This window comes from Thermobia domestica, chromosome 6 (genome assembly GCF_964235325.1).
Source record: "Thermobia domestica chromosome 6, izTheDome1.hap1.1, whole genome shotgun sequence".
Taxonomy (NCBI): Eukaryota; Metazoa; Arthropoda; class Insecta; order Zygentoma; family Lepismatidae; genus Thermobia; species Thermobia domestica.
This window is the reverse complement of record NC_137459.1, coordinates 76,028,136-76,054,733: the sequence shown is the minus strand read 5'-3', so window position 1 is coordinate 76,054,733 and position 26,598 is coordinate 76,028,136. Positions and strand designations below refer to the sequence as shown.

Genomic DNA, 26,598 nt, shown 5'->3' with positions numbered 1-26,598 from the left:
GAACATAGTTTCTGCTTTAAGGTGTTTTTTTTTTTTTTTTTTTTTTTTTTTTTTTTTTTTTTTTTTTTTTAATCACAGTTATTAACGGGCGTATTTTAAGGGGGTAGGAAAGTTCAAAATATATTCGAAAAATAGAATATCTTAAGGGTTTCTAAAATTATTTTCATTGAAATGTGTATCGTAAGGGGGGGGGGGGGGAGAGTTCAATTATTTTCCATAAACCTATTCTACCCGTGCATAGAACGGGCATTTCAGCTAGTATCAGTATAAAATTAAGGGAATTTTAATTGAAACAAAAAATGAAAAATAATAAATGGTGCGGACCACCGCAATATACTTTCTCACTCTCACTTCTCAAATTAAATCATATTATGCTGTAGTTATTACGTAAATGTTTATTTGCAAAATGTAAAGTAAACAGGTGTTTTCGAAACACAGTGTAGAAGAAAACACCAGTACTCCTTGTGGATTAAAAAATGTCGTGACATATTGTATAGTTGTTAGAGAACCGTTTATTTGTGAAATATGAACAAAATTGCCTGAGTCATTTCTGAGAAAATAATCCGGGAAAAAACACCGTCCAACCCCTTATGAATTTTGTAATGAAAAATCTACATATGATATTGTAATCTCTTAATGGATCATTTATTTATCAAATTTGAACAAAATTGCCTGAGTAGTTTTTGACGAAATTGTCCGGGAAAAACTCACCCCCAAGAGCAAATTAATTTTGTAGTTTTTTCAAATCAAATTACTTATGACACTATGCCATGTTAAAATGTAATATTTATTTATTAAGTATGGAGAGAATGGGCTGAGTCGTTTTTAGATAATCGTCCGAGAAAAACTCATCTCAAAGAGTAAACCACTCCTGAATTTTTTTCAGAACAACTACTTATACTGCACTATGGGATTGGTAACGAAATATTGATGTATTAAATATGATCAAAATCGTTTGAGCAGTTTTCGAAAAAGTCGCAGTTTTTGTTAGCAATCTTCAGTAAACTACCTTTAATTTTGAGGGTAGGAAGAAAATTCGAACAAAGAAAAAACATCTGGAGAATCTTGTAAAAATGTTAAGTTTAAAGTGATGCCGATACGTTGAACAGTACGGCCTCTAGATGTATGAACACTTTTACATCCGGACGAACAGACAGATGGGCAGACATTGAAAAATCACTTTTTCGGCATGTACGGATCGTGAAACGTATAAATCCTCTGAAACCTGAAATTCAATTTCTTTCACGAACGCCATACTTTCTTCTCATATCGTCGCTCGGAAGTTAAAAAAAAAATGATTTTGATGACTTGACTTTGTTTTCGAAGTGGACAAGAGGAGGTACTTATAGAACACATTGTGACTAATAAAACTGATCTTCACATAAAAATAGTTTGAGAAATGCTTCTGTAGAGCTCTCGATTTAAGTACTCGGAATATATTCTGTAACGACTACATATTATGGAAGTCTGTGTAATGTAACCTTCCTTGTTCTCCCATTTATACGGCTGTTTTTGTTTCAAGTATTTTGTTATGGCTTTTGTTTTCAAAAAGCCTCGTACTTTCTCTATTCCAACAAGTTAGCACCTAGCTTTAATACACAAGTTGCGCTGGGCAACATTATTGTGTTTTCTCATTTTCATTTACGAATAAGACAGTTTGGAAGAATTTATGTACTTACGTTCGGATTCCGAGTGACCCAATGTTCAACACGGACACATTCTTTTCTTTAGGTTCGATTCCTGATGGAGGTACGTGCGGTCCGTTTCCACAGTAAATTCTCAGAAATCTCATAGATTTTTGGCAAAGTAGAAACTCGTAAAATCGTAAGACTCAGAATACCTGTCGTGTTCGGATGAATGATTACGATCAACCTGAACAATCCCATATTAGTGCTTCAAAAAAAATTGTATGACTTGATGCGCTTAATGTTCGGCCAATTTATCTGAAAGGCGTAAATAACGTGGTAATGTAAGGAATTCTTAGACCATTTTCTGTGATAAATCAAACTCTCATTTAATGAACAAAATATAAAACTTCTGAGAGTGTGTCTGTACCTTATCTTAAAAGACATGTTCCATTACTTAGAAATGAATTAATATATAGTATATATTACTTCCTAAAATCTTGTTATGCTCATTACTGTTTTAAGAGTTAACATGTTTTGCAACATAAAGCAAACTTACTATTGATAGATACTTACATCTTTAGCTTTAATTATAACTATAGTTTTTGTAATTTCCTGTGCACGTAACATCCTCTGTGACTGATATTTAATGAATAAAAATATTATTGTTAGTTCTTTATATCTCTGACAGTTTTGTTGGGGTAGAAAATGGTCGGGACATGTTACTTAGTACTTTGTAACAGTATTCTCTTCTGGCACACGTCTTCCAGCCGTTTATCTCTGTTGTATGGAACATTAAGTCGATGTTTACACGAACTACTTCCGTTTCTTTACTCTTTAATTCTACTGAATCACTAAGCTGATTATAATTCACTTTTATCATCCGGCATCACATAAACATTGGATAATATACCTGTCACTACCATATGATCCTACCATAGTTTATAATACAAATAGTAGTAATTTGTTGTTCTAGTGCAACCAGTGGCACACCTTGTTTCACATCGTACTACCTGTAAGGCGATTTATGTCAACTGTACAGTCAGCGGCAAAAGTTCTTTTCGTTTGACCAAATTAGTTTTGTAAATAAGTGTCGAACGGAAGGACAATTTGTGTACAGTTTTCGGTAAATTAAAAAGAAGGTAACTTTCTGTACGTTCCAGCCTTGAAACTCGGTGAAGCGGTATACTTTCCACTGTTATTCCCAAAATAAATTTTACCAAACGGAAAAAAAAACTTTTGTCGCTGATTGTACAAATGCTTTATATAAGACTGCTTTGATTTGTGTATAACGGAGAAGTGGTTGTCATTAGGTTAAATTACCAATCTGCCACTTTAGTAATGCACATTGCAAGTATTTTTATACCAATACATATATATAAATATAGGATGTTCATACCCGAAAATATGAGTGAGACACATGTCCCACCCCTCCCACCGTTCAAAAAAATAAATGGCGCGAATTATTTTGGATATTGTACTTTTGACAAAATTTTAGTATAAGACGCATTCCATCTCAGTTCAGGCAGGGCATACACCTTGCTCGTGTTTTTTCTCGGGGTTCTCCCGTTTCCTCCCACTTTCTTCATTCCACCATTTCATTCATTTCTCGTGATCACCGTGTTCTTTAGCCTAACCGGCATAACCGTAGGACGTGAACCCCAAAAATTTCATTTCATTTTTTCAGGCAGGGCATGTACCGGTCAAGTCATGGATTTTGGTAATTTTTTTTTTATGAATTCCTTATGGAAAATTAAGAAACCCGTACTTTTTATTTTCTCGAAAAAAAAAATCTACTGAGACATTGCTTCCTTAAGTTCACTGTCGGTAATTGCTGAAGACCATAAAGTAGTATTTTTTACTACTTTTGACGAAGCATATCTCAGCAACAAATTAACATAAAGAAGTAATTCTTTTTTTGTCTAATAGATAATTGTGTGTAGTTTGCGATGTCAGAAGATTACTCTCATGTCTTGTATACAGGGTGTCCAAAAATTGTGGCAACTTTAGAAAAAATTTCGAAAATTACACGATTTGGGAATTTTTTTCCCCTTTTCCGTAACAATATATATATATTTGTTATTTACAACTTTGAGTAGGCATGACTAGGCTATTTAACGCAAAAATACTTTAAAGAGGTTATGACTGTTATTTTAGCAGTAACAACAACGAAAAGTTGGCCGTTTTCGCAAAGTCCGCCATATTTGGACGCCATTTTCTTAGAAAATATTTTAAAAAAATATAATTTTTCAGTGTAAATGAGCTATGTATGTGTTCTAAAGGCTCACCAAGTTTTATGTTCGACCACGCACTGGTTTAGATTTTATGGTTAAAAGTTTCCTCCGAAAAATTGTGTTCACGAGGCAAGTCGCGGGATATTGAAATTTGACTGAAGACGATGCTTCGGTCGCCGATAATTCATTTCTCACCTTTGCGAAGTTCGCAGAACATGTGCTGATACATTAGTTACCATGTTTAATCTCGTCCCTTCCTCCTCTTCGAGCTCCTTCGTGACTAAGCGGTTAGCGTACGTGCCTATGGGGGAAGACCCGGGTTCGATTCTCGGCAGGAGCTCATGTAGTTCTGATTCCACGTTAATCAGTAGGTCCACGTTTCATATAGTCTCGGTGCTGAACGGGCGCTAAACTCAAAATCAATCAATAAATAATCATCCTCCTAATAATAATAATATAGTAATAAATTGCTATTTCCAGTAATAGGAAGAGGTAGTAGAGTTCTTATCCAGGAGGCCATGTATTCGAACCCAGAAATTTCCAACTCTACATATTTTCCAATTATCGTTATCTACACCAGTCGAATGCCGGGATGGTACCTTGAAACTGAGTCCTGATGTACTTCTTTCCAACATTTTTCGTAACTCCGTCCTATGCTGAAAGGTCATAAATAAAATAATAATAATGACGATTATGATTATTATACTGCGTGGCCAAGTCGGTAACGCGCTCGCTTTCAGTGCGAGCAGTGCCGGGTTTGATTCCCGGGTGCTCGAAAATTTCGGTGTTGACCCTGCATCGTAAGGACAACTGGGGAGCTATCTGAATAGAAAGGTAGCGGACTCTGGTTTGGAAAGCCAGGTTATACAACTGTGGGGGGCCGAGGCGGGGACCACGTCTCACCCATGCGAAAAGATGTCTGGCCGGCTTAAGCTCTTCAGGGCTTCGTGCTATGGAGTTGTTATTGTTGTTACTATATTCCAACTGATTCTAGTTTTCCACAAACAAGCGGAGACCACCACTTCTATGCAACATGTTTCAATGGAAAAATAAATTATACAATATTCTGTGGCCCTGTATTAACAAAAACGGGACATTCCCTAAATAGAGGCCATTACCGAACGGTTGCAAAATCGGGATTTTTTCCTAATGTTAGTCATCGGTTTTGACGGTAAAGATTGGGAAATTCTCGAAGTCCTAAAGAAAGCACTTCGTCTTGCAAACGCATTCTCAAGCAGATCATTTCGAGTGTGAATGTCGTGGAGTGTGCTGTGGGTGGTTAGTTTTGCTGCTCATTCACTTCTCATCGTAATTTTTGCAGTGCCTTCGAATGTTAACTGTATACGTTCTTAAGGTTCGCATTTTGAAGAACTTGTGTTTTCGGCTATATGGGCTCTTAAAATTTAAAGTAAGACTGGAATTTTCATTAATTTACGTAATCGTGAGAACATGTTGTAAACATGTACAGTGTGGCTAGGACACAGCATGTACACAAAGTTGTTGACATAGTGCTTTGTAGAATTATAATTTCAGTCTCTCTCGTGCATATGATTGTGTAATTTTCAGTTCTTCGTGGTTAATAGTTTTATCGAGGAAGAGTTTACAGATAAATCTTGATAGGAAAAATACTTGGGCGTTCTTGGCCTCTGAAACTACGTCATTGCTTAAAAAAAAATAAAAAGTGATCGTTTCAGTGAAAATATTGGGTGCATTGTGTGGAAGTGACTAAATAGCTTGTATACTTTCACAAATATATGTATTTAGACAATCGTTTTTAAGCTGTTAACCGGTCCTATTTTTATCGTAATTCTTCATAATGTTTCGTTTACAGAATACCGTGTAAAGTGTACGGACTATGCAAAACGGCACAAAAAAATGATTTATCAACCAAAGTCAAGAAAATTTCGCTCTGTTGGCGAGTTAGGACTGGTTAGTGTAATTCAACGCTGTCATCCTCAACTTCTTATTTCGGATGCTGATACATTGTGTTCGCGGTGTGTTGAGTATTATATAAGTGCAAGAGAAGACCTTCCTGAACCATCCACACCAAATATTCAGCCTAGTACTCCCACGGCAATATCACCTGGTACTGATGAGCAGAGGTATGAAGATCCTGCAGCTCTCACACATTCTTTAACTTTGGCCGCACGAGAAATGGAAATAGACACTAGTCCCCTTGTGCCACCGACAAGTCTCAAAAGTCACCAAGGAATGTCATATGCGTCAGGAAAAAAAAAAAAAAAAAAAAGTCGTAAACTGTCGCAAGAATTTGAAAAAGTTGTAGCGAAAACAGTAAGTTCAGTGTACGACGTCGACCTTACACCAACTAAAACCACCCCAGTCAGTCCCGTTAAGTGTTCTGCATGTGTAGCATGGGAAGAAATTATCAATAAACGCTTTAGCGCAACATCTTACAATGAAAAGGTACGATTGGCTACGATAATACCAACTTCCATTTCCAGGTAAAAGGCACTAGAATTATTCCCTTCCGTGACAAAATACTTAATTGACAAGTCAAGAACAGTAATAAAAACCAAAGGAATTTATAGAAATCCCGACCCATATTGTGGCCATCCAATTAATGAAAACACAGTTGAAAGAGCTTTGAAGTATTATCTATGTGACGAATTTGACTGCTCCCGTCAAAGCCCAAACAAAAGCGATGTTGTCACTGTGGTACAAGATGGTATTAAGACAAAGAAAGTTAAGCGATACCTAACACGGTCAATTAAGGAAATATATAAAGTCTTTAGAAGAGAAAATGCAGAATTGAAAATGAGCCACTCAAAATTTTATAGCCTGCGGCCGAAATGGGTTATATCCCAACCCTATAGAGACTTTTGTGTTTGTGTTTGCTGTGCGAACTTCGAACTTGCCGTTATTGCATTAAATAATCTGAGAAACAAAAAACTAGTCAAGTAGAAGTGTTCCAGGAGCTCTTTTCACTTGTGGTATGCTCAATTGACAGTCAAAGTTGCAAGCTACAAGAATGTGCCGATTGCCCTGGTATAGAAGGAATACACATCGCTTCTCTGGAATTGAAAAAAAAAAAAAAACTAACAGAAGAGGTTTCTTATGCAGTTTGGGAAAACAATGATCTTATAGCGAAAACCGTCCCTCTGCAAAGTTTCGTCGTGTACAATTGGTGCAGTTACAGTTAAAGTTCTTGTGCATAGGGAAGTGAAGGAAATTCAAAGGAAAGCTGTAGCTACTGAAAAACTTAAGGTACGTGACGATAGTAGTTATTTAGTAGTGCACGTTGATTTTGCTGAAAATTGGTCTGTAATACTGCCTGGGGAAATACAAATTTACCACTGGCAATCCAGCCAAATCTCAAAATCCACCTCAGTTACATACAGTGGCAATGAATCCCGATCCTACGCTGTTGTTAGTGACGATAAAGTACATGACACCGCCCATGCTATATACGCTATGAAAAAAATTGAGAAGCACGTTAAATTGGAGAGCCAAGCAGAAATAATGAAGTTGACAGTTGTGTCCGATGGAGCAGCTAGCCACTTCAAAAACCGATTTCAGTTTCAGAAACTGAAAAATCACTCGTATAAATTTAAACAATGGCTTTTCACGGCAGCTGGAAATGGAAAAGGACCGTGTGATGGCATTGGGGGACTTGTAAAGCAGTTTGCTGCACATCATAATATCAGCAAAAGCGCTACTGAAGTGATCAAGAATGCACAAGAGTTTACATTAACTGTGCAAGATTATGTACCTTTAATTAAAATTATATTATTACGAAGTTCGGATGTGGAAGATTTTCGAAAACAGTGTCGGCGTGGCAAAAGGTTCGTCCTATTATAGGTATTCAGAAATGTCATCGTTTGCCTTCCCAGGATGACAAAATGTACTTATCTCGCACAGTCAATCATGATCTCCACGAACCAGAGAACATTGGGACAAAGTATGTTGGGGATGACTTTGTGCAGTTAAATATTAAGTCTGGTTGCTTTGTTACTTGTCTTTATGACAATGAATGATGGGTAACAGAAGTTTTAACGGTAAACTATTAGTTTCGTGATGTAACTGTCATGTTTATGTTACCGTATGGGCCTTGTGGAGGTTATAGATTTCCCGCTGAGCACATGAAGGAAGAAAATACATGTTCTATCCCACTAACAAACATTTTTGAAGTTGTTAATACACCTGTACCGGTAGGCAGCACAGGAAGGTCACACATAATAAGTGTTTTTGATACTGAGGAAATCATTCGTCGCTTTTCATGGAGGACACACTAGTGGTAAGTATTTATATTTGCATATAAACATTTGTGTTTGTAAGCATGCTAGCATATTATTCCATTATACACAAATTGTTCCATTGCGTTATTACGGGATGGGTAACAGATTTCGACTGTGCAGCAGTGTTCATAGCCGATCTCATATTGCGAATCAATGCTGTCCTTTTCTGTTTTTCGATCAATATAATTTAACGATGGTAACTAATGTACTGTATCAGCACATGTTCTGCGAACTTCGCAAAGGTGAGAATTGAATTACCGGTGACCGAAGCATCGTCTTCCGTCAAATTTCAATATCCCGCGACTTACCTCGTGAACACAATTTTTCGGAGGAAACTTTTAGCCATAAAATCTAAACCAGTACGTGGTCGAACATAAGACTTGGTGAGCCTTCAGAACACATACATAGCTCATTTATACTGAAAAATTATATTTTTTGAAAATATTTTCTAAGAAAATGGCGTCCAAATATGGCGGACTTTGCGAAAACGGCCAACTTTTCTTTGTTGTTACTGCTAAAATAACAGTCACAACCTCTTTAAAGTATTTTTGCGTTAAAGAGCCTAGTCATGCCTACTCAAAGTTGTAAACAACAAATATATATATTGTTACGGAAAAGAGGGAAAAAAAATTCCGAAATCGTGTAATTTTCGATTTTTTTTCTAAAGTTGCCACAATTTTTGGACACCCTGTATACAAGACATGGGAATAACTTTCTGACATCACAAACTACACACAATTATCTATTAGACAAAAAAATAATTACTTCTTTATGTTAATTTGTTGCTGAGATATGCTTCGTCAAAATTAGTACAAAATACTACTTTATGGTCGTCAGCAATGATCGACAATGAACTTGAGGAGGCGATATCTCAGTAGAAAAGTTTTTGTCGAGTAAATAAAAAATACGGGTTTCTTTTTTCCACAAGGAACTCACAAAAAAAAAAATTACCAAAATCATTACTTCACCGGTACATTTTTTTCTTGACCTGCCTGAATTGAGATGGAATGCGTCATAGAATAACCGTACACTAATGCCGTTCGTTCCGAAAAAAAGAAAGAAAAAAAAGTGAAAGGGTTCATCTCAGGATTGCATTAAATTTTAGTTCAGTTCTATTGTTGAAACATTATTAACGAAAAAACAAACGAACTAAATATTCTTTTAATTTTTATACACGGGTGTGTTGGATTAAGAGTTTATATTATTTATTTATTTATTTACAGCGTTTGTGTGTATGGGGGAGGAAACAGAAGAGAACAAATCAATATAGTAACCAAAGGCGTAGAAATTATTGTTGCCACACCAGGACGATTGAATGATATTATACAAGCAGGTAAGAGGTTGTTTGAGCATCTACAGATGATGTGAGTTTTAACAGAAAATACATGATACATTGCTGAAGGTTTTGTAAACCATTTTGTATTTATTTACACGTTTGTTCCCTATAAATGACGAACCTTAGACTATTTTGATCTGAACTTATAAAAACTGCAGAACTATACAAGTATAAAAACTGCAGAACTATACAAGTAAATTCGTGTCTTAGTTTATTTGTTCGCTTTCCTATTATTTTTTGTGATTGAAACTCCTAATTTTGTGAATCTTTACAGCGCTGAATTAGGAAAATAAATTTCTCAAGTTTTTGTGTAAATAAATACCTTTAGTATGTTAATATCCAGTTCTCTTTTCATTATGATTTTTTTTTTTAATCTAATTTTTGTGTAGGTATACTTGTAAAATTTGATCTTACACTGGATACTATTAGATAACTGGAAACAAGGTTATCAAATACGTCACACATTGTCTTCAAGAAAAGGCACAAGAACTTTACGTGATTACTTTACAATGTTAGTTTTCAGTTCATTAAATAGCATCACAAAAATAATATCTGATGTATTAGAGCGAACATACTACCTGTAATAGAGTGAGGATAATTAGAAGATCGGACTGGATTTTAAGTGTTCTATACAGCCTGCAACATACAAGATACCTCGTTTTTTCCTGAAAACAAATAACAAAAACCCAATGCATAAGCAACGTTAGTTTTTTGACGATGTAAAGGAAAAGACCTTAAGTGAACGCCTCGTTCCTCCGAATCATCCACGGATTTCTCGAAATTCACAGAAATAACACACCTCTGTAAGACGAATCATCTGTGGTCGGAATGATCCAGCGCACAAGTTATATAAACTTTCAACTGTATATCGCAAATCATTTGTGTCAAAAATTCAAATATTGGGTAGAAGCTTCTTGGTAATGTGAGTAAAATTAAATTAGATTCTTTCGATATGGTTGTTACGTATATTTCTATACCTATCGACCTGACTATTAAATCCACCAAGCACTTTCTAGTTGATATAGTAATTCGATTTTCTAGTCTAAAGAAATCTCGAATTTATTCACAGGTTGTCTTCAATAAAACATGTTCCAATTTCAGAATAAAACAGGTAGATAGAAGGCTTCGCAATGAGAAACTTTGAAGAATCACTTAAAAGCTCTTTTGTCATTCGGATACGTTAAAAGAAAAAAAGTTTTCGTGTTACGTAGATGACATCTTCGCCATATACGAAGAAAAAGACAATGGATGAGTCCATGTTATTCCGTCACTTCTGGAGACAACGAAAGTGCAAGGTTGTAGAAGTAACAGTTTCGGTTTCAAATAGCATGACTGCTAGGTTTTAAAAGTATAATAATAATAAGCATTCCAGTATATAATCCACACTTATTTTCGTTCAATATATTTCCTTACGTTTCTTTCCTTTGACCTATTGATTCTTTAAAGTTTCTTGTTATGGAACTTTAAATATAAATTACACTTCTGTCTTTCATTATAGCGTGTTAGGTCAACACAATAGATAACAAGAAACTTTATAAGATCCTAAAAGATCCATATGTAACACACTTCTTTGGAACCTGTCAGAAGCAAATGATTTCTGATGTACATCATCAAATGAAATTAAAATAAAATTTCACACTTATCACTTTTAGGCAAAAGGAGAACGATAATGAAAGTGAATGATCATGAAGAAAAATTGTGAAATTATAATGAGAGAAAACGGGAGAGCACCGAGAAAACCCATGGACACGATAGTGCCCACCACAAAATCACTTAGTTTGGATCGAATCAGGAATCTTTCGCACCAAACATCTCCAAATAATGAACCCCTGTCAAATGAACCAAACCAGGTAATGAAGCACTGTCACTGAGCCACCACTTCCTCCCTGGAAGTACGTCGTGTTGGACCCATTCAATGCATTATTTCTTTGTTCTGTAAATTAAACTCATTACATCCAAATCTTTTAGCGCATGCAAAGGAAACAAAGTTGACAAGGAAGTTCTTGACTTAAGAACTTGACTTACAAAAAGATTTGTAAATCTGGGTTTACAGAAAGAATTCTTTAAATCACCGTGGCATTCTTCGTATGCACATTCAAATGTAACAAATGCAACCTTGTAAAATTAAAATAAATAAGTAGAATATATATGGTTACTAAGAAAGGAAAGGAAGGAAAAGAAAAAATCGAAGAGTGCGCAATGCATTTTTAATTCGTGGACAATGGAAAAAAAAAATGCTAAGTTGGATTATCTTCGTACCTTAGTATCAGCAATGGTTCAAACACAAATTACAGGAAACGTTGTATTGGAACAGCCATAGCAGTGGCGCCCCCTCCCTACTCGGAAACTTGGCTTCCATGTTCAGTAGGACCATATTGAAAATCATAGCACTGGTCCGTAATCACTTTGTGCTATCAAACATTCAAATTTGTTTTTAATACACTCGCAACTATCCCAAAAGTACCAACCTTTGAGCTGGGCACTAGAAAAACAACATTTTATTATAATGAATCTAAAGTATTTTCGTTATAAAACTGTATTGTGTTGTTTTCTGGTTTACCTATCACCGTGTCCCTGGGTTTCCTCGTGGTTATCTTTTCTCTAACTTTTTTTAATTCTTCCGTTTCGCTGATCATCATCATCATCTCCGTCATCCTTAGCCTCGGAGCATAATCGTGGGACGTTAAACTAAAAGTAGAAAATTTATATTGTGATTCTTTTATTTACATATATTTCTTTGTTGAAAAGTATTTTCAGTTCGTTTAAATTAAGTGAAGGCAATGATTGTTTCAGATTTTACACTTTAAGAATGAGAAAACTGATTATATATATTGAAACTCCGTAACTTTATCTGAAAACCCAAAGAAAGTCTTAGGTATACAGAGCGTTTCCGATTAAACGCCCAGTGCTTATACATCACAAACAACAGAAGATTAAAACATGAAACAAACAATGAGATAGGAAAATGTCATAGGACGCACTGAATGGAGCGTCCTGTTTGGCCCTTAGGGCCCCATGTCGTGTGATACTGGGTGGTGACTCGAAAATTTTAATTTCCCGGCGGGAGCTCATATGGTTCGGATTCCACGTTAATCAGTAGGTCCACGTCTCATATAGCCTCGCTGCTGAACGGGACGTAAAACTCAAAATCAATCAATCAATCGAAAATTTTAACTAGAAGGGTGTGTCGTTTGATATGTCACTGAAAAGGTCACATAAATAAATATATATAAAAGAAAAAAAAAACTTGTAGGAAAAAATTTTCGTGTGGGACCGATTATGAAATAGCCACTAAATGTGACCTCTTTCACAGTCAAATAAAACGTCCAGTGCTTATACAGCATAAACGGATAAAGATAAAAGGATGAAACAAGTGACATAGAGAAATGTCATACTCTTTCTGCGTGTCTCACAGGACCTCCAACCGTGGGGCACTGAGAAACCGGAAAATTTTAAATAGGAAGATATGTGATCTGGTACATCATTGAAAGAATCATGAGAAAGCAAACACCTTTCGTAGATTTTTTTGCCTTTGTGTAGGAGACCGTTCATGAAATTACCACAGTAGCTGTTATTACATGGTACAGGGGAAAGATTGCAAAACCAAAGGAGATACCATAACGGAATTCAGACAATCACGATCACGCATGTTCAGTGTAAAAGCGAATTTTGCTAAGTGAGATAGATTTTTTTTTAATTTTTATTTATTTATTTTATTTATTTATTTATTTATTTATTTTTTTATCTTTTCAATGATAGAGCAAATGGTATACTTCCTCATTTAAAATTCTTGGGTGACCCTCCAGTTTCCCATGATAGAAGACCGTTTGCGTGTGCCATTCCTTTCTTAGCGCTACAGAGAATGAAGAAAAGAAAAGAAAGAAAAAAATCATAGACCAGTTGCGCCACTAAGAAAGGTAGTACAAAGAAAAAAAATATTTCGCTCGGTTCTTGCCACAGCATTGATGCAGAAATGCCAGTGACTCGTGAGGGGGGGGGGGAACATAAACATATATGATTTCTAGTAGTGTACTTTAGTATAAACTAGCATATATTACCCGCTCCACTGGGTTGAAATGAAAATTTAAATGCACAACTCCGTATCTCATGTGTTTAGTACCCATGAAATATACTGTTTTCGTTTTTAATGGCATCGATTTAAACGGCATCGGAAAGATCATTGATCATCTCGGCGACCCCGAAAACCATGGATTCGACACTAATATTGGTCATTTTCGATCATTTTATTATCTCCCCCTCTCCAAAGTTGCCGTGCTGAATTTAGTTTTAAACGGGATCGGAATTGTCACCGGTCATCTCAGCGACCCTGGAAACTATGGATTTGACACCAGTATCGGTTATTTTTGATCAGTTTTATGTATTTTCCTCCTCCCCTTCCCCAAGATGCGGGGCTGAATTTGGATTTAAACATCAGAAGTGTCACTGTTCATCTCGGCGACTGCAAGAACTATAGATTCAACACTAATATCAGTCATTTTCGACCATTTGTACTCTCGTATATATATATATATATATATATATATATATATATATATATATATATATATATATATATATATATCCCTCCCCCATGTTGCGGGCCATAGCATCGGAAGTGTCACCATTCATCTCAGCGACCCCCAAAAATATGGATTCAGCACTAATATCGGTCATTTTTGATCACTTTTAAATTCTCTTCCTCCCCCTCCTCCAAGTTGCGGGGTTGAATTTGAATTTAAACGGGATCAAAAGTATTAGTATTCATGTAAGCGACCCAGAAAACTATAAATTCGACACTCATAGTGGCCATTTTGGATCATTTATAATATATATCTATATTTCTCCCCTGCCCCAAGTGGCGGAGCTGATTTTGGAATTAAACCGGATCGGAAATGTCACTGTTCGTCTGAATGATCCTGAAAACTATGTATTAGACACCAATATTGGTCATTTTCGATCATTATTATATATAGCTCCCCCTTCTCCGTGCTGCGGCACACGGCACCAGAATTGTCACTATTAATCTCAGCTACTCCTAGAACTATGGATTCGACACTAATATTAGTCATTTTCGAACATTTTTAAATGTTTATCCCCCTCCCCTACGTTGTACCCTCCCACTCCCCAACAATCAGGGCTGAACTTGGATTGAAACAACATCAGAAGTGTCACTGTTTCTCTCATCGACCCCGAAAACTATGGATTCAACACTAATTTCGGTCATTTTTGATCATTTTTAAATTTCCCTCCCCTACGTTGCATCGTAAAAGTGAATAGCCTAAAGTAATCCCTGCTCCTAAACTCATGCATCTTGAAAATTTGATTGAGATCGGTGGGATAGTTCAAGAGTTATTAAGTTACAAAAATAGTCACTTTCAATCTTATATATTGATTTTTATATATCTCCCCCTGTTTCTCCTCCCCTACGTTGCTCCGTCAAATTTAAATCATAAAAATGATCCCAGGCCTGAACCTCACCTATGTTGAAAATTTGATCAAGATTGGTCGAGTGGTTCAGGAGTTAAGTTTTATTTATTTTTTATACCCCCTCCCCAAACCCACAGTTCTACCACCATGAATAGCCTAAAACCAGCCCAGCCTTAAACATTATCCAAGTTACAAATTTGATCGAGATCGGTCGGGCGGTTCAGCAGATTTAGAGTCACAAACATAGTGATTTTCAATTTTATATATATAGATGAGAAAATTTATATATTTTACCTTTTATCACTGCTTTCCAATTTTCGTTAACAACTGAAATTACAGCAAACAGCTCTAGACAAGGAATATCCACCAACGATATGTTTACGACAGAACTTGAATAGCAATTTACATTAAGTGTCCTTCGTATGTAACTAAAGCGTTTTTCACAGTCCTTTGCACTCTTCAAAAACAAACCGCGTAACTCGATGTTGTATCACTGCGCGCACGACTATTTGCTGATTGATGAAGAGGAAATTGTTTCGTTTCTTTCCCTCAATATTTCTGCTGCAGCACGTGCATGTATTTCTGCTACTGCGATGTGCATTACTTGTCTCACTCTCACACCGTTGCCGTGATATAGGGCAAAATACCCAATACTATATAATCCCCCCTCCTTTGAGAGCAACTGAACATTGTTATTTTTCTCCAAACTGTAATTATAGATGAAATTAGAGTGAGTTATGTCAAATTATCAACTGAACGATAAAGAGATGGCGCTGGTATATAATAGCAAGAATATTTATCATTAAGGGAGCTTATTTTTTTCATCTATCACCTAAATCATTACGCATATCCATGAAAAGCAGATGGTACTTTTCCCCCTAAGTTCAATTTATTGATGTGCTTTCTTACATTGTATAGCATGCGAATGTACAAATACTAACTTCAGTACTACAAAGTAAGTAAATGAATAACGTGTATATACTATTCTGTGAGAACATGAAAATTAGCTATTATAGGTCATAATTTTCTTCAAGTGAATTGAACAACGTTCATAACGTTTGATAAACTATTTGCTTTTCTTCTGCACTTATGGGTTTACCTTGTTTATGTTTAACAGAATAACTCGGAGCAGCAGGTAACCTGCTGGCTTCCTTGAGCGACATCTTTAAATTGTGGCGCGCACTTCGCGTGTTTTGTCATTTGTTGTAACGGTTTTCTCTTACAAATTCGATTTTGGTTCAAGATTTCGATCCCATATAGATACACACTTTGAGTTGGATCCTAAATGTTCTTACTATGCCTTAACAATACATTAATTACCATATTATATTGCATTTGTTGTGTACTATTTGCTTATGGAAGAATCAACTTTTATTAGTCTCATTTTCAGTGTTGCTAACTCATAGTTATTTTTCAGTTTTTCACAAAGAATCGTTGTCAAACAGTTGTCATTTCATGAAAATGGGCTAAGAAAAAAAATAAAAAATAAAATAAAGTGTACTCGCTGTTCTTATTGAAGATATTAAGTTCCTTATAGTATTTGAGATCTTTGTTTGACCTTTCATAAGAGATGAGGAAATAGTCAATTAAAAAAAAAAGAAAGAAAAGAAAAGAGAGTGAGTGGGTGAGTGAGGGGAGATAGAGAGAAGTTAAAGAGGATAAAACCTGTTTTACTGATTCATTACGAAGTAATATGAGGTTTTTTTTTTCAGTTATAATTCGTATATCGCCTTTTTAAAATGCGATCAGAATAAATGACCATTGGAGAGATGCAAAAATCGAATATTCGGTGCCAGAAATGACAATATGTACAAAGGAATCTTCAACATTTAAGAATTTTATAATATTAAACAGGAAGGTTCATAACTTTTGAGTCTTATTTTCTCTCTCTCTCTCTCTCTCTCTCTCTCTCTCTCTCTCTCTCTCTCTCTCTCTCTCTCTCTCTCGCTCGCTCTCTCTGGCTGCAGCGAAATTAAGAGGAGATACTATATGCATGTTAAGTCTTTATTCCTATGTAGAATCTAAAAAAGTTTCTTGGAATTTGATGAGTAAGATGTCGATAGAGTCTTCAAACTCTCATGACATATTTCTTTAAGGCGTAACTTTTCTGTTAGATATCAAACGAAAGGATAAGTCGCGAGGATTCAAAACATATTTTATTACATATAACAAAGAAAATAAAATAATAAATTCTCTATTCAATAAATAAGTAAACCCAGTAGTTTTCAAGTTCTTGAAGAATGAACAATTGCTTGTTCCAAACACTCGCTCGCCTGTAATGGAAACGTACAAGGAGGTCAATTTTGAAATGAAATCTTTTGAGTTTTACATCCCACGCATATGCCGGCTAGGTTAAAGGAGACGGTGATGCTGAAAATGATTGAAATGTGGAATGAAGAAAGTGGGAGGAAACAGAAGAACCCCGAAGAAACTCACGCACACTATGTTTGTACACCGCAAGGTTCACTTGGCGCGAACTGGGATCGAACCAGGGACCCTATGCGCCAGGTGAACGCTCTACCACTGAGCCACCACAACCCCCCAAGAGCTCAATTTCGAACAGAAGTGGTGAGTACAACTGCACATGTTTCTAGATCCGATAATTAACTCCGAACTATATGATTCACGTACTCGCGAGACTCGGGCGGGAGACTCGCGTTCGATTTCCGGAGGAAGTTCATGTAGTTCGGAACGCTCGTTAGGCTGTAGGTCTACATCTCATATAGCCATGTTGTTGAAGGGGACGATAAACTTTAATCCAACCATCCAATCATAGATCTACTAGTAGGGCCACTAAGTCACCATGTAATAGTGGCTCTGAATCCACTTAACATTTTAGATTCTCAGCTAGAGGAAACTTTAGGAGTGGGGATAGTAAGTTTTAGTTGTAACTTACACTGCTAGAAGGAATTTAACGTTTTGCCCTTCTTCCTCCTGGTGCGTCTGCGTTTATATAGTACTTCAAAGATTCAGGAGAGGAGTGTGTACGCCACTGCAAACGAGAGAAAATGGTTCCTGATTCTCCTATCACAAACCCATGCCATTTCATTTTTAATCTCATTGTTTTTCCGCATTGTTTGTTCATTTCTTAGCACAAAATTATATATAACATTTTTTGTTTAATTAGTTGGCAACATTTCTGCACTGCAGTCTGCATTGTTTACAAAGGTTGCAAAGCTTCGTGAAAATCAGTTTATGTACGAATAGTATCGTTAATTACTACAAACAGTGATAGTTTCAAGTCTAGACCGAAGAATATTTAGTTTAGTTCGATAAATGACGGACAACACAATGAGTACAAGTGTATTATCACTTCTTCCATATACGAACATTATTGTCGTAAAGTAGCACTGAAAGCGTTGTGGTATCGTATAGTTACTTGCACTGGTAAATGTGTATATATATATCATTAAATGTAGATGAACTTTCATAGGGCAATACGGGATGGATTGCATAAAGCATAATTTCACTAGACAAACAATGGGTTGTGTGGTACTTTTCAAACATATGAAACCTCAATATGTGACCGGCTTAGTTGACAGTTTCCTCCTCAAATAGCATAGCATTTCCACTCTTATAAGCCTGACTGCAACCGACTACTACAAAACGAGGCATGGCTCCCAATAAACTATGACCTTTGTCATTTACAGTAGCAGCAGTAACATTACATTTAGTAACAGAAATAGCTACTTATTGTAGGTGCTATATACAGCCAACTAAAAATGAACATTTACATTCAACAAACCCAAATATATATAGCATCGATACATACAACTGAAGATGCCCACCATCCTCGACGTGCCTGACGTAAGCAGCATTCATTAAGTAACAGTACATATGTTCTACAGACTTTAGTTTCACATAAAGACATTGAGAGTGCAAGATCATAGACAGACATTTACGGGAAGTGAATTCGTAAATATTGGCAGACATAGTTTACATATAAATTGATGAAGACATGATTGCTCGTGGCGACATTCATTATATGAAGACACGATTGTTTAGACATACACTAGAGAGTGTTTGTTATGTAGACATGAGGAAAGACAATACGACGCATAATGACTATGTTGGTGCGGGACGGAGTTTAACCAGAGCGGAGCTCGTTTACTTTAGAACATCATTACAACTACAGAGTACCCGCAGCAAAGACAATCGTTATAAACCATAATTTTCATTGTTGATACACAAGGGATACGGACAAAATCTCGCGGCCGAAACATCGCCGCCCAAAATCTCGCCGGCCAAAATCTCGCCGGGCCAAAACCTCGCGTGGACAAAACCTCGCGTGGCCAAAACCTCGCCGCCCAAAATCTCGCGGGACAAAATCTCACCGGGCCAAAACCTCGCCACCCAAAACCTCGCCGCGAATGAAACTTTTCTTTAAAATTTACCCAATGTGTTTCTTAATATGCAATTCCACATTAGAAATAATAATAATAATAATAAAAATAATAATAATAATAATAATAATAATAATAATAATAATAATAAGAAGAAGAAGAAGAAGAAGAAGATACGAAACATCGTGTGCGTGGGCTTTCTCGGGTTATTCCCGTTTCCTCCCACTTTCTTTATTCGATCATTTCCTTCATCCTGGTCATCTACGTCTCCTTTAATCTATAGGACATAATCAAGGGACGTCGTAAAAACTCATATATTATTTCAGATTTTCATAGATAGTATTAGATTTTTGTTAAAATTTTAAGTTTTTGGATGTTCCAAAGTTCACGAAACTAACCTCGTTAGTTGTCATTACTTTCCTTATGCAGACTTTCTTTCCCTATAACCAGTTTAAAAACATCCTGTCGCCCTACCTTCACATTGAAATCCTCTAATACAGAAATAGAACTTTCATATCGCGGGACTTGGTCAAATACCCGTGATACTTCTTCTGAAACAGTGTCTTTTATACCGTCATCCTTATCATCTGTTGGAACATTTACATTTTGGTCAGGCGAGATTTTGGGTATGGCGATATTTTGGGGCGCGAGGTTTTGGCCCGGCGAGATTTTGGCCCGCGAGGTTTTGGGTGGCGAGGTTTTGGCCCGGCGAGATTTTGTCCCGCGAGGTTTTGGCCAGGCGAGGTTTCGTCCTGGCGAGATTTTGGGCCGCGAGGTTTTGGGAGGCGAGGTTTTGGTCCGCGAGGTTTTGTACCCAAACCGATACACAAATTACTAGTTAAAACACGTAGTTGACATGTACCCTATCAGTAAGTATTCACTGTAATTATTCACTTTTACTTAGTTAGGGACTCTTCACATATGAGTGAAATGACTTCTGACTATTTCACTAGTACGAAATGAGTAGACATGTGACTTATTTTTCTATGGATCAACTAGTTTTCCAAGCAATGTTTATGATTCCGTAGATATAGATAAATTCCACCAATGGATTAAATCCTAGTTCCTTAGTAATTAGAGTGAGTGATTTTATCTGGCAATGTCCCTTACTTCCAAGGTTTTTGAACAAGAAAGAATCCAGGCTTCTCCGCATGACATAGGAGTGGATTAGTAAGCATTACGACAGACTCTGATATTTTACATGCTTACGGCGTTGAAAATATGCTTACGAAGAACAGAACATTTCGCTTGATGGTAAACTATACGAATGGACAATATAACACTGCTAATTTAACATGCTGGATTGGATTAGAACAGACAATGACAAACAAGGTCCAGATGGCTACTCGCCATATTTTCCAGTACACACCGGAAGTTTGCTTCCACGCCGGCAAATCTTTTCTATGCCTCTGATTGGCCGATTGGAAACAACTATGTATCTAAATAATATTAATTTATAGACAGTACAATATTGTAAAGTGACTATTATGATTGAAAATAACAGTATACTATTCTTTATACGAGGGAGGACCCAAAAGAAACCGGACTTTCCTTCTAAAATAGATAACTTATTACATTTTTTACAAAATTCTTTCAGTCTCCTTCAAAGTACTCCCATTAAATGCGATTCATTTCCCCCATCTTCTTTCTCACTGTTTGAAGCATCTCTGGAACTGTAGAACTTTTATAACATCCAATGCGCTCTGCGAAGTTCTTTTTACAGCCTCTACACCATCAAAACATTTTTCTTTTAGATTTTGTTTAATTCTCGGAAAATGTCATCATGTTGGTCAAAAAGTTTGGATCACTTTCAATCTGATTTTTCAAGTCCTGGCTCAAATTCAGACGAATGATTTGATCCTGTGTGAGCAGGCGAGAAACAAACTTAGCGGCAACATGTCTCATTTGCAAAACCTCACGCTGGCACGAGCTCCAACTCGCTCCTGCCTGTTTTGAAATATCATCAATCATAAAACGATGATCCTGGCTGATTTTGGGGCAGATTTGATCGATGTTTTCGTCGTTTCGAAATGATGAAGAACGCCCAAACTACTCAAAAAATTGTGTGCCGTTCATAGTATCCTTCTTGAAAGCCTGTTGAAGCATTTGGTAAGTTTTCGTTTCCGATTTTCCAAGTAGGAAGCAAGCACACTCCTTGTTCCTTTGAATCTGCCATAAGATTTCGCAGGCTGCAAACGAGAACTGTTGAGAAAAACAATAATACGATCCAACGCTAACCTCCTACGCAGACGCCGCTTGGCCAATTGATCTGGGAAGGTCTCTACTAGACCCACCTAGCAGGAGAACTCTCTACTACGCCTAGGAACGGCAGCGCTCTTTCAATCCGGTTTCTTTTGGCTCCCCCCTCGTATACTAAAGAAGACGAAATTTTACTATAAAAGACCATTACGTATAAACGACATTGCACAGCAGAAGGAAGAAATGCTTACGCAGACGTCTAAGCGAGGCTTACCCGATTGTCGTCCATTTTGAGTCCTTCAAAGTGGACAAGAACTAGAAAATATTTCTCTTTGAGGAAATATGTAACGACCAAAGAGGGGCGTTACATGCGACAAACATCAACTCCATTCAGTGCGCTTTGTGACATTTCACCATCTTGCTTTTGCCTTATCTTTTTTTCTTCAGCCATTTTTAATTTATAAGTACTCGACATTTCATCAGATTGTGCAAGAACTCACATTTAGATGGTAGCCATTTCGTCAATGATGCCTCACAAGAAAACAGTAATAGTCCTTCATTTTTTTAAAAGAATCTCTTCAATGATATATAAAATGACATACCGTCTCATTTAAAATTTTCGAGTGAAATGATAACTTTTCTTCTCCTTCAAATCCTCTATCTTAAACCAATATTGAAGGTGAAAGTGGTACGAGTTAACATACTGCATTTTGTTACTATCGATTTCATTGTGAAAGAAATTAGGGAAGTTCTATATAGTACTTAAATATTTAGGATTCCTGCATTACCTTTATAGTGTTATGTTATTCTATTTTTAATTGAAAACTTGTTTTGTAGGTGTGCTAGATGTCACTTCTGTTACGTACTTAGTGTTGGATGAAGCTGACAGAATGTTGGATATGGGATTTGAGCCTCAAATTCGAAAGACTTTGCTTGACATACGCCCTGATAGGCAAACTATTATGACCAGGCAAGTAATATGATGATGTGAAATTTTACAAGTTCATGTTAAAGAGGTTGAATTTGGTATTGTAATAACTACATCGTAGTCGATATGCTTTTATGCCAGGGTTGGCAACCCCCCCCCCCCTTTTTTTTTTTAAGTTGCTCTGTGTATTTATTTTACATATGGACATAAATAACTTTGGTCCGCCTTGGTGTTATTATGCAACAACAGGGTTATGCTGGAAGGGGTCACATAAGCTTAAGGCGGACCGCTTCTTGGATTACATCCGAGAGAAATTGTTCTCCATTTGTACTCGAAACCGGGACTAATTGGCCATAAATGAGATGAGTCTCTCGACTCACTCCCGCAGGACTTTTGATAAAAATACGTTGTATGATCTTTATATACTTATAATTGTGGGTCTCCTTTAACCTAACCGGCATAATCGTGGGACGTAAAACACAAAGATTTCATTTTTTACTTATAATTGTCAAGTCATTTCAGAAGAACAAAAAAATAAACAGTTGCACAAGTGAAACCATTATACAGAATTATATATAAATCGGGAAACTCCCGCCTTAGCCCTCGGGAAAATCATTTTAAAGTCAACGTATCATAATCAGTACGCTAAAACTGAGGTATTAAATTTCAAATTTAGTATATAGATATCATTCAATAAAATTAAAACTGAAAGTCCAATCCAAGCTAATGTTGGAAGCTACGTAGGCATTCGATAAATTTTGCCAATTTCTATCAATACCGTATATTTAAGCAGCCTTGGCTTCCTTATAAAACAACAGCCATTCAAGCAAGCAGAAACAACACTTTGGTTTCGTTTCGTATGTTTAGGCTTAACATCTTTATGTAATACCGAGATTATCAAGGAGAAGACTTTCGCTTAAAGTGACATCCGAATCGCTACTTGGTTTACACTTGAAAGAAGGGTTGTGATTCGACCGAGAATTGAACATGAAACACCTTTATTAAAAGGTGAAAAGAAGATAAAACTATTGCAGATGGTTTGATATGTGGAAAGGTCAGCATGAAGTTCACACGATTTAAAGTATTTTTCGTCGTTTTTTTTTTTTTCTTTCTTTCTTCATGGTTTAAACTAGCCAACCCTGTTTTATGCACAGTGCAATGTGTCCAAAGTATTCTTGAATAGATTTAAAATGATAAAAAGTATTCAAATAAACTGTCTGATAAATGTTTAGGATTATGTTGTGAATTAAAAAAATATCAATTTGCTGAAAAAACCTGTAATACATATAGAAAAAATGGTATTAGTAGGGAGGTTAGTGCACTAATCGTAGTACATATATGTATATATTGTTAGTATAATAATAAGTGTAAACCACATATATGTGAACGGCAAGTAACTATAAATACAAATAAAATTTCTGTAATACTCTTAAATTATCAGTGTTCAGATAAAAAAAATCTTGTCAAAAAAGATTTAAGTCATTATGTGTCCCTGAGGATGGATGTCAGAGATTGACATTCGAAATATTGAAAAAAAAAAAAAAAAAATGATTGAGAAACATTAGTACGTGGGTAATTTTGAAATCACTATTAGGTATCCAGAAATGTCTGCTGGATTTCCACATAGTGACGCTACATGCATTCCATACGCCTTTCATTTGGGAGAAAGGGGGAAAGGAAGGTAACTTGTTAGCTTTTTCCTCTTGTAGCATGCTGGCTAGAGTAGCTATAGCTAGACGAGATCGTCAGTGAAACATGGGTACCACAAACATCGTTATACGTGCCTGTATGATTTGAGAGTTTAAATGGTACAAATCGCTAGTGAAATGGGGAGAAAATTATGAGAGGCATAGAATCCCTTTAGGTGGCAGCATGTATGGAAAGTTCACAAGACATAGACAATGAGGCACTCAAGGAAGCTATTAAGGCCGATAGTGGTCAATCATGGGTGTGTTTGGAAAAGATACCAAGAAACGAGCGTGACGAAAGTGGCGAGTGTGTTGCGAGGAACAATGTCTAAAATGATGACAGCCTACAAAACTCACGGTGGCGAAGAGGAACAGTGGCCGGAACATATCCCCAGTAACAAATTTCGCAGAGCACTGAAGCAGATTGTCAGTCAGAACTGTCGTTCAATTGCGGTGCAAGTGACGGTGAAACTCAAGCAGCATTATCAACACTCTTTGTCGATAATTGCAGCCGAGCTCCTTCGTGGTTAAGCGGTTAGCATACGCGCCTATGGCGTGGGAAACCCGGGTTCGATTCCCGGCGGGAGCTCATGTGGTTCGGATTCCACGTTAATCAGTAGGTCCGCAACTCATATAGCCTCGCTGCTGAACGGGACGTTAAACTCAAAATCAACTCAACTCGATAATTGCAGTCCACTGCGTTTGCAGTGCAGTCCATGACATTTATATACAGGTTTGTGTTGCACGGGCGAAACCTCTGATAAGGGACCATAACGCTTTAGCACAACGCCAATGATGCCAGGAATATGCAACTTAGACCGCTGATGACTGGAAATATGTGATATAGTCGGATGAGTCATTGATTATCTTATTTCAAATCACGAGCCGTGTTTATGTGGCGAACGCCCAAGGAAGTGTATGATCCGCAGTGTGTTCTGTGATGCAAGTGAGTGTTTTCAGCTGCTCCTTTGCTGACGCTTACCGGTCACGTCACTACCCGTGATCGTTGGCATTTTAAGAGACCATTTGCATTCTATTGTCTAGACGTTGTTTCCGAGGAATGACGCCACATACCTGTATTCCATAATGATGATGCGCCCATTCACGCAGTTGTAGCTGTTGCAGCGTGGTTTGACAAATATCGGGACAAAGTTGAACCCCTCTCCTGGCTCACCCAATTTCCATACCTGAACATAATTGAACATCTATGGTCCGATTTGAAGACAATCTCGTAAAAATTTCCGTCACCATCCTTTCACGAAACTTATTGATGCACTTCATACAGAATGGTGTTATACTCCACTTGTTACCATTCATGTGGTGTTAGAGGAAGATGGAGATGTTAAAATGGACAATAACAAACGTAGATGTTTTAAAACGGGTAGGAGAGAAGAGGACGCTTTATCATCATCCTTCGTAGGAAGACGAATTGGATTGGACACATCTTGCGACGAAATTGTTTCCATCATACCTCCATAGAAGAAAAGATGGAAGAAAAGTGAGAAATAGCAAGATCAACACAGGTGATCGATGATATGAAAAGTAGAAGAAAATATTAGGAGTTAAAAGAGGCAGCTGAAGATCGAGAAGCGTAGAGAAAACATTTCCATGCCTAAACCTAAAATAATAATAATAAAACTCATTAGTACCAGAACCTGTCAAAAAACAAAACACTTAATAATAATATCATTGATGACCTCTGACTCCATCCTATATCCCATCAGAACTGTTCTGAGGACCTAAGTTTGTCCAACGGTACATTAATCTGGTAAGTTACACTTTTTTCAGGTGTTTCTATTATTTTGATAATCTGTGTTTGTATGTAAGTAATGAATAGATTAACATCCGACTTCAACTAAGAAATTCATGTGTACTTTTGTAATTTCTGCGTTAATAATTCATCCTAGCTATGCCATTTGTCTTTTGAGGAAGTTGTCGCATTATGTGAATTTACATGTAGGGGTCTAGAATATACAGTATTTTATCAGCAGAAGACAGTTTTGTTTTGTTTATCTGTGACATTTGGTTCTTTAAATAATATAAATTGTAAGGAATGTAATTATGATGTTATATGATGTTTTTTGGTTAGAATTAAGTGTATTTATAACGATATTTTAATTTTTAGTGCTACTTGGCCTGAAGGCGTACGACGTTTGGCGCGATCGTACATGAAAGATCCAATTCAAGTGTGGGTTGGCTCTTTAGACTTAGCAGCTGTGCATACGGTCACACAGATTGTAGAAATCGTTGCTGAGGAGGAAAAGACTGAAAAGGTATAGTAAAATGAGCAATATGTGAATTACGTAATGGAGTTATATATATATATCCTGCTCCACAAAACTCGTAACTAACTCAAAGATAACAAGTAAAGAAACAAAAGCAGGTCTCACCTGGTTTTATGAACACTAATAGGCAGGGTCGTACTGAGAAGCTGTTGGGAGTGCAGACCTTAAATCATTAAGAAGGCGCACTGCTTCTATCATAGAGACATATATTACATATATGTGTACTATGTAGATTAACTGGGTGATCAACAGTAGTATATAAAGTCCTAATACAAAA

At 36.6% G+C, this 26,598-nt stretch overlaps 1 protein-coding gene across 2 annotated transcripts in view; it reads left to right on the top strand.

Annotated features, from left to right (window-relative positions):
* The window catches only part of LOC145688061 (putative ATP-dependent RNA helicase DDX43), a 114,585-nt gene that overhangs the window by 52,300 nt on the left and 35,687 nt on the right, over positions 1-26,598 (top strand). For both annotated transcript variants that reach the window (XM_081761768.1, XM_081761766.1), the window contains exons 7-9: positions 9,339-9,448; positions 22,258-22,390; positions 26,162-26,309. In XM_081761768.1, the coding sequence (XP_081617894.1) occupies positions 9,339-9,448; positions 22,258-22,390; positions 26,162-26,309 (391 nt within the window). The remainder of the gene's footprint in view (positions 1-9,338; positions 9,449-22,257; positions 22,391-26,161; positions 26,310-26,598) is intronic.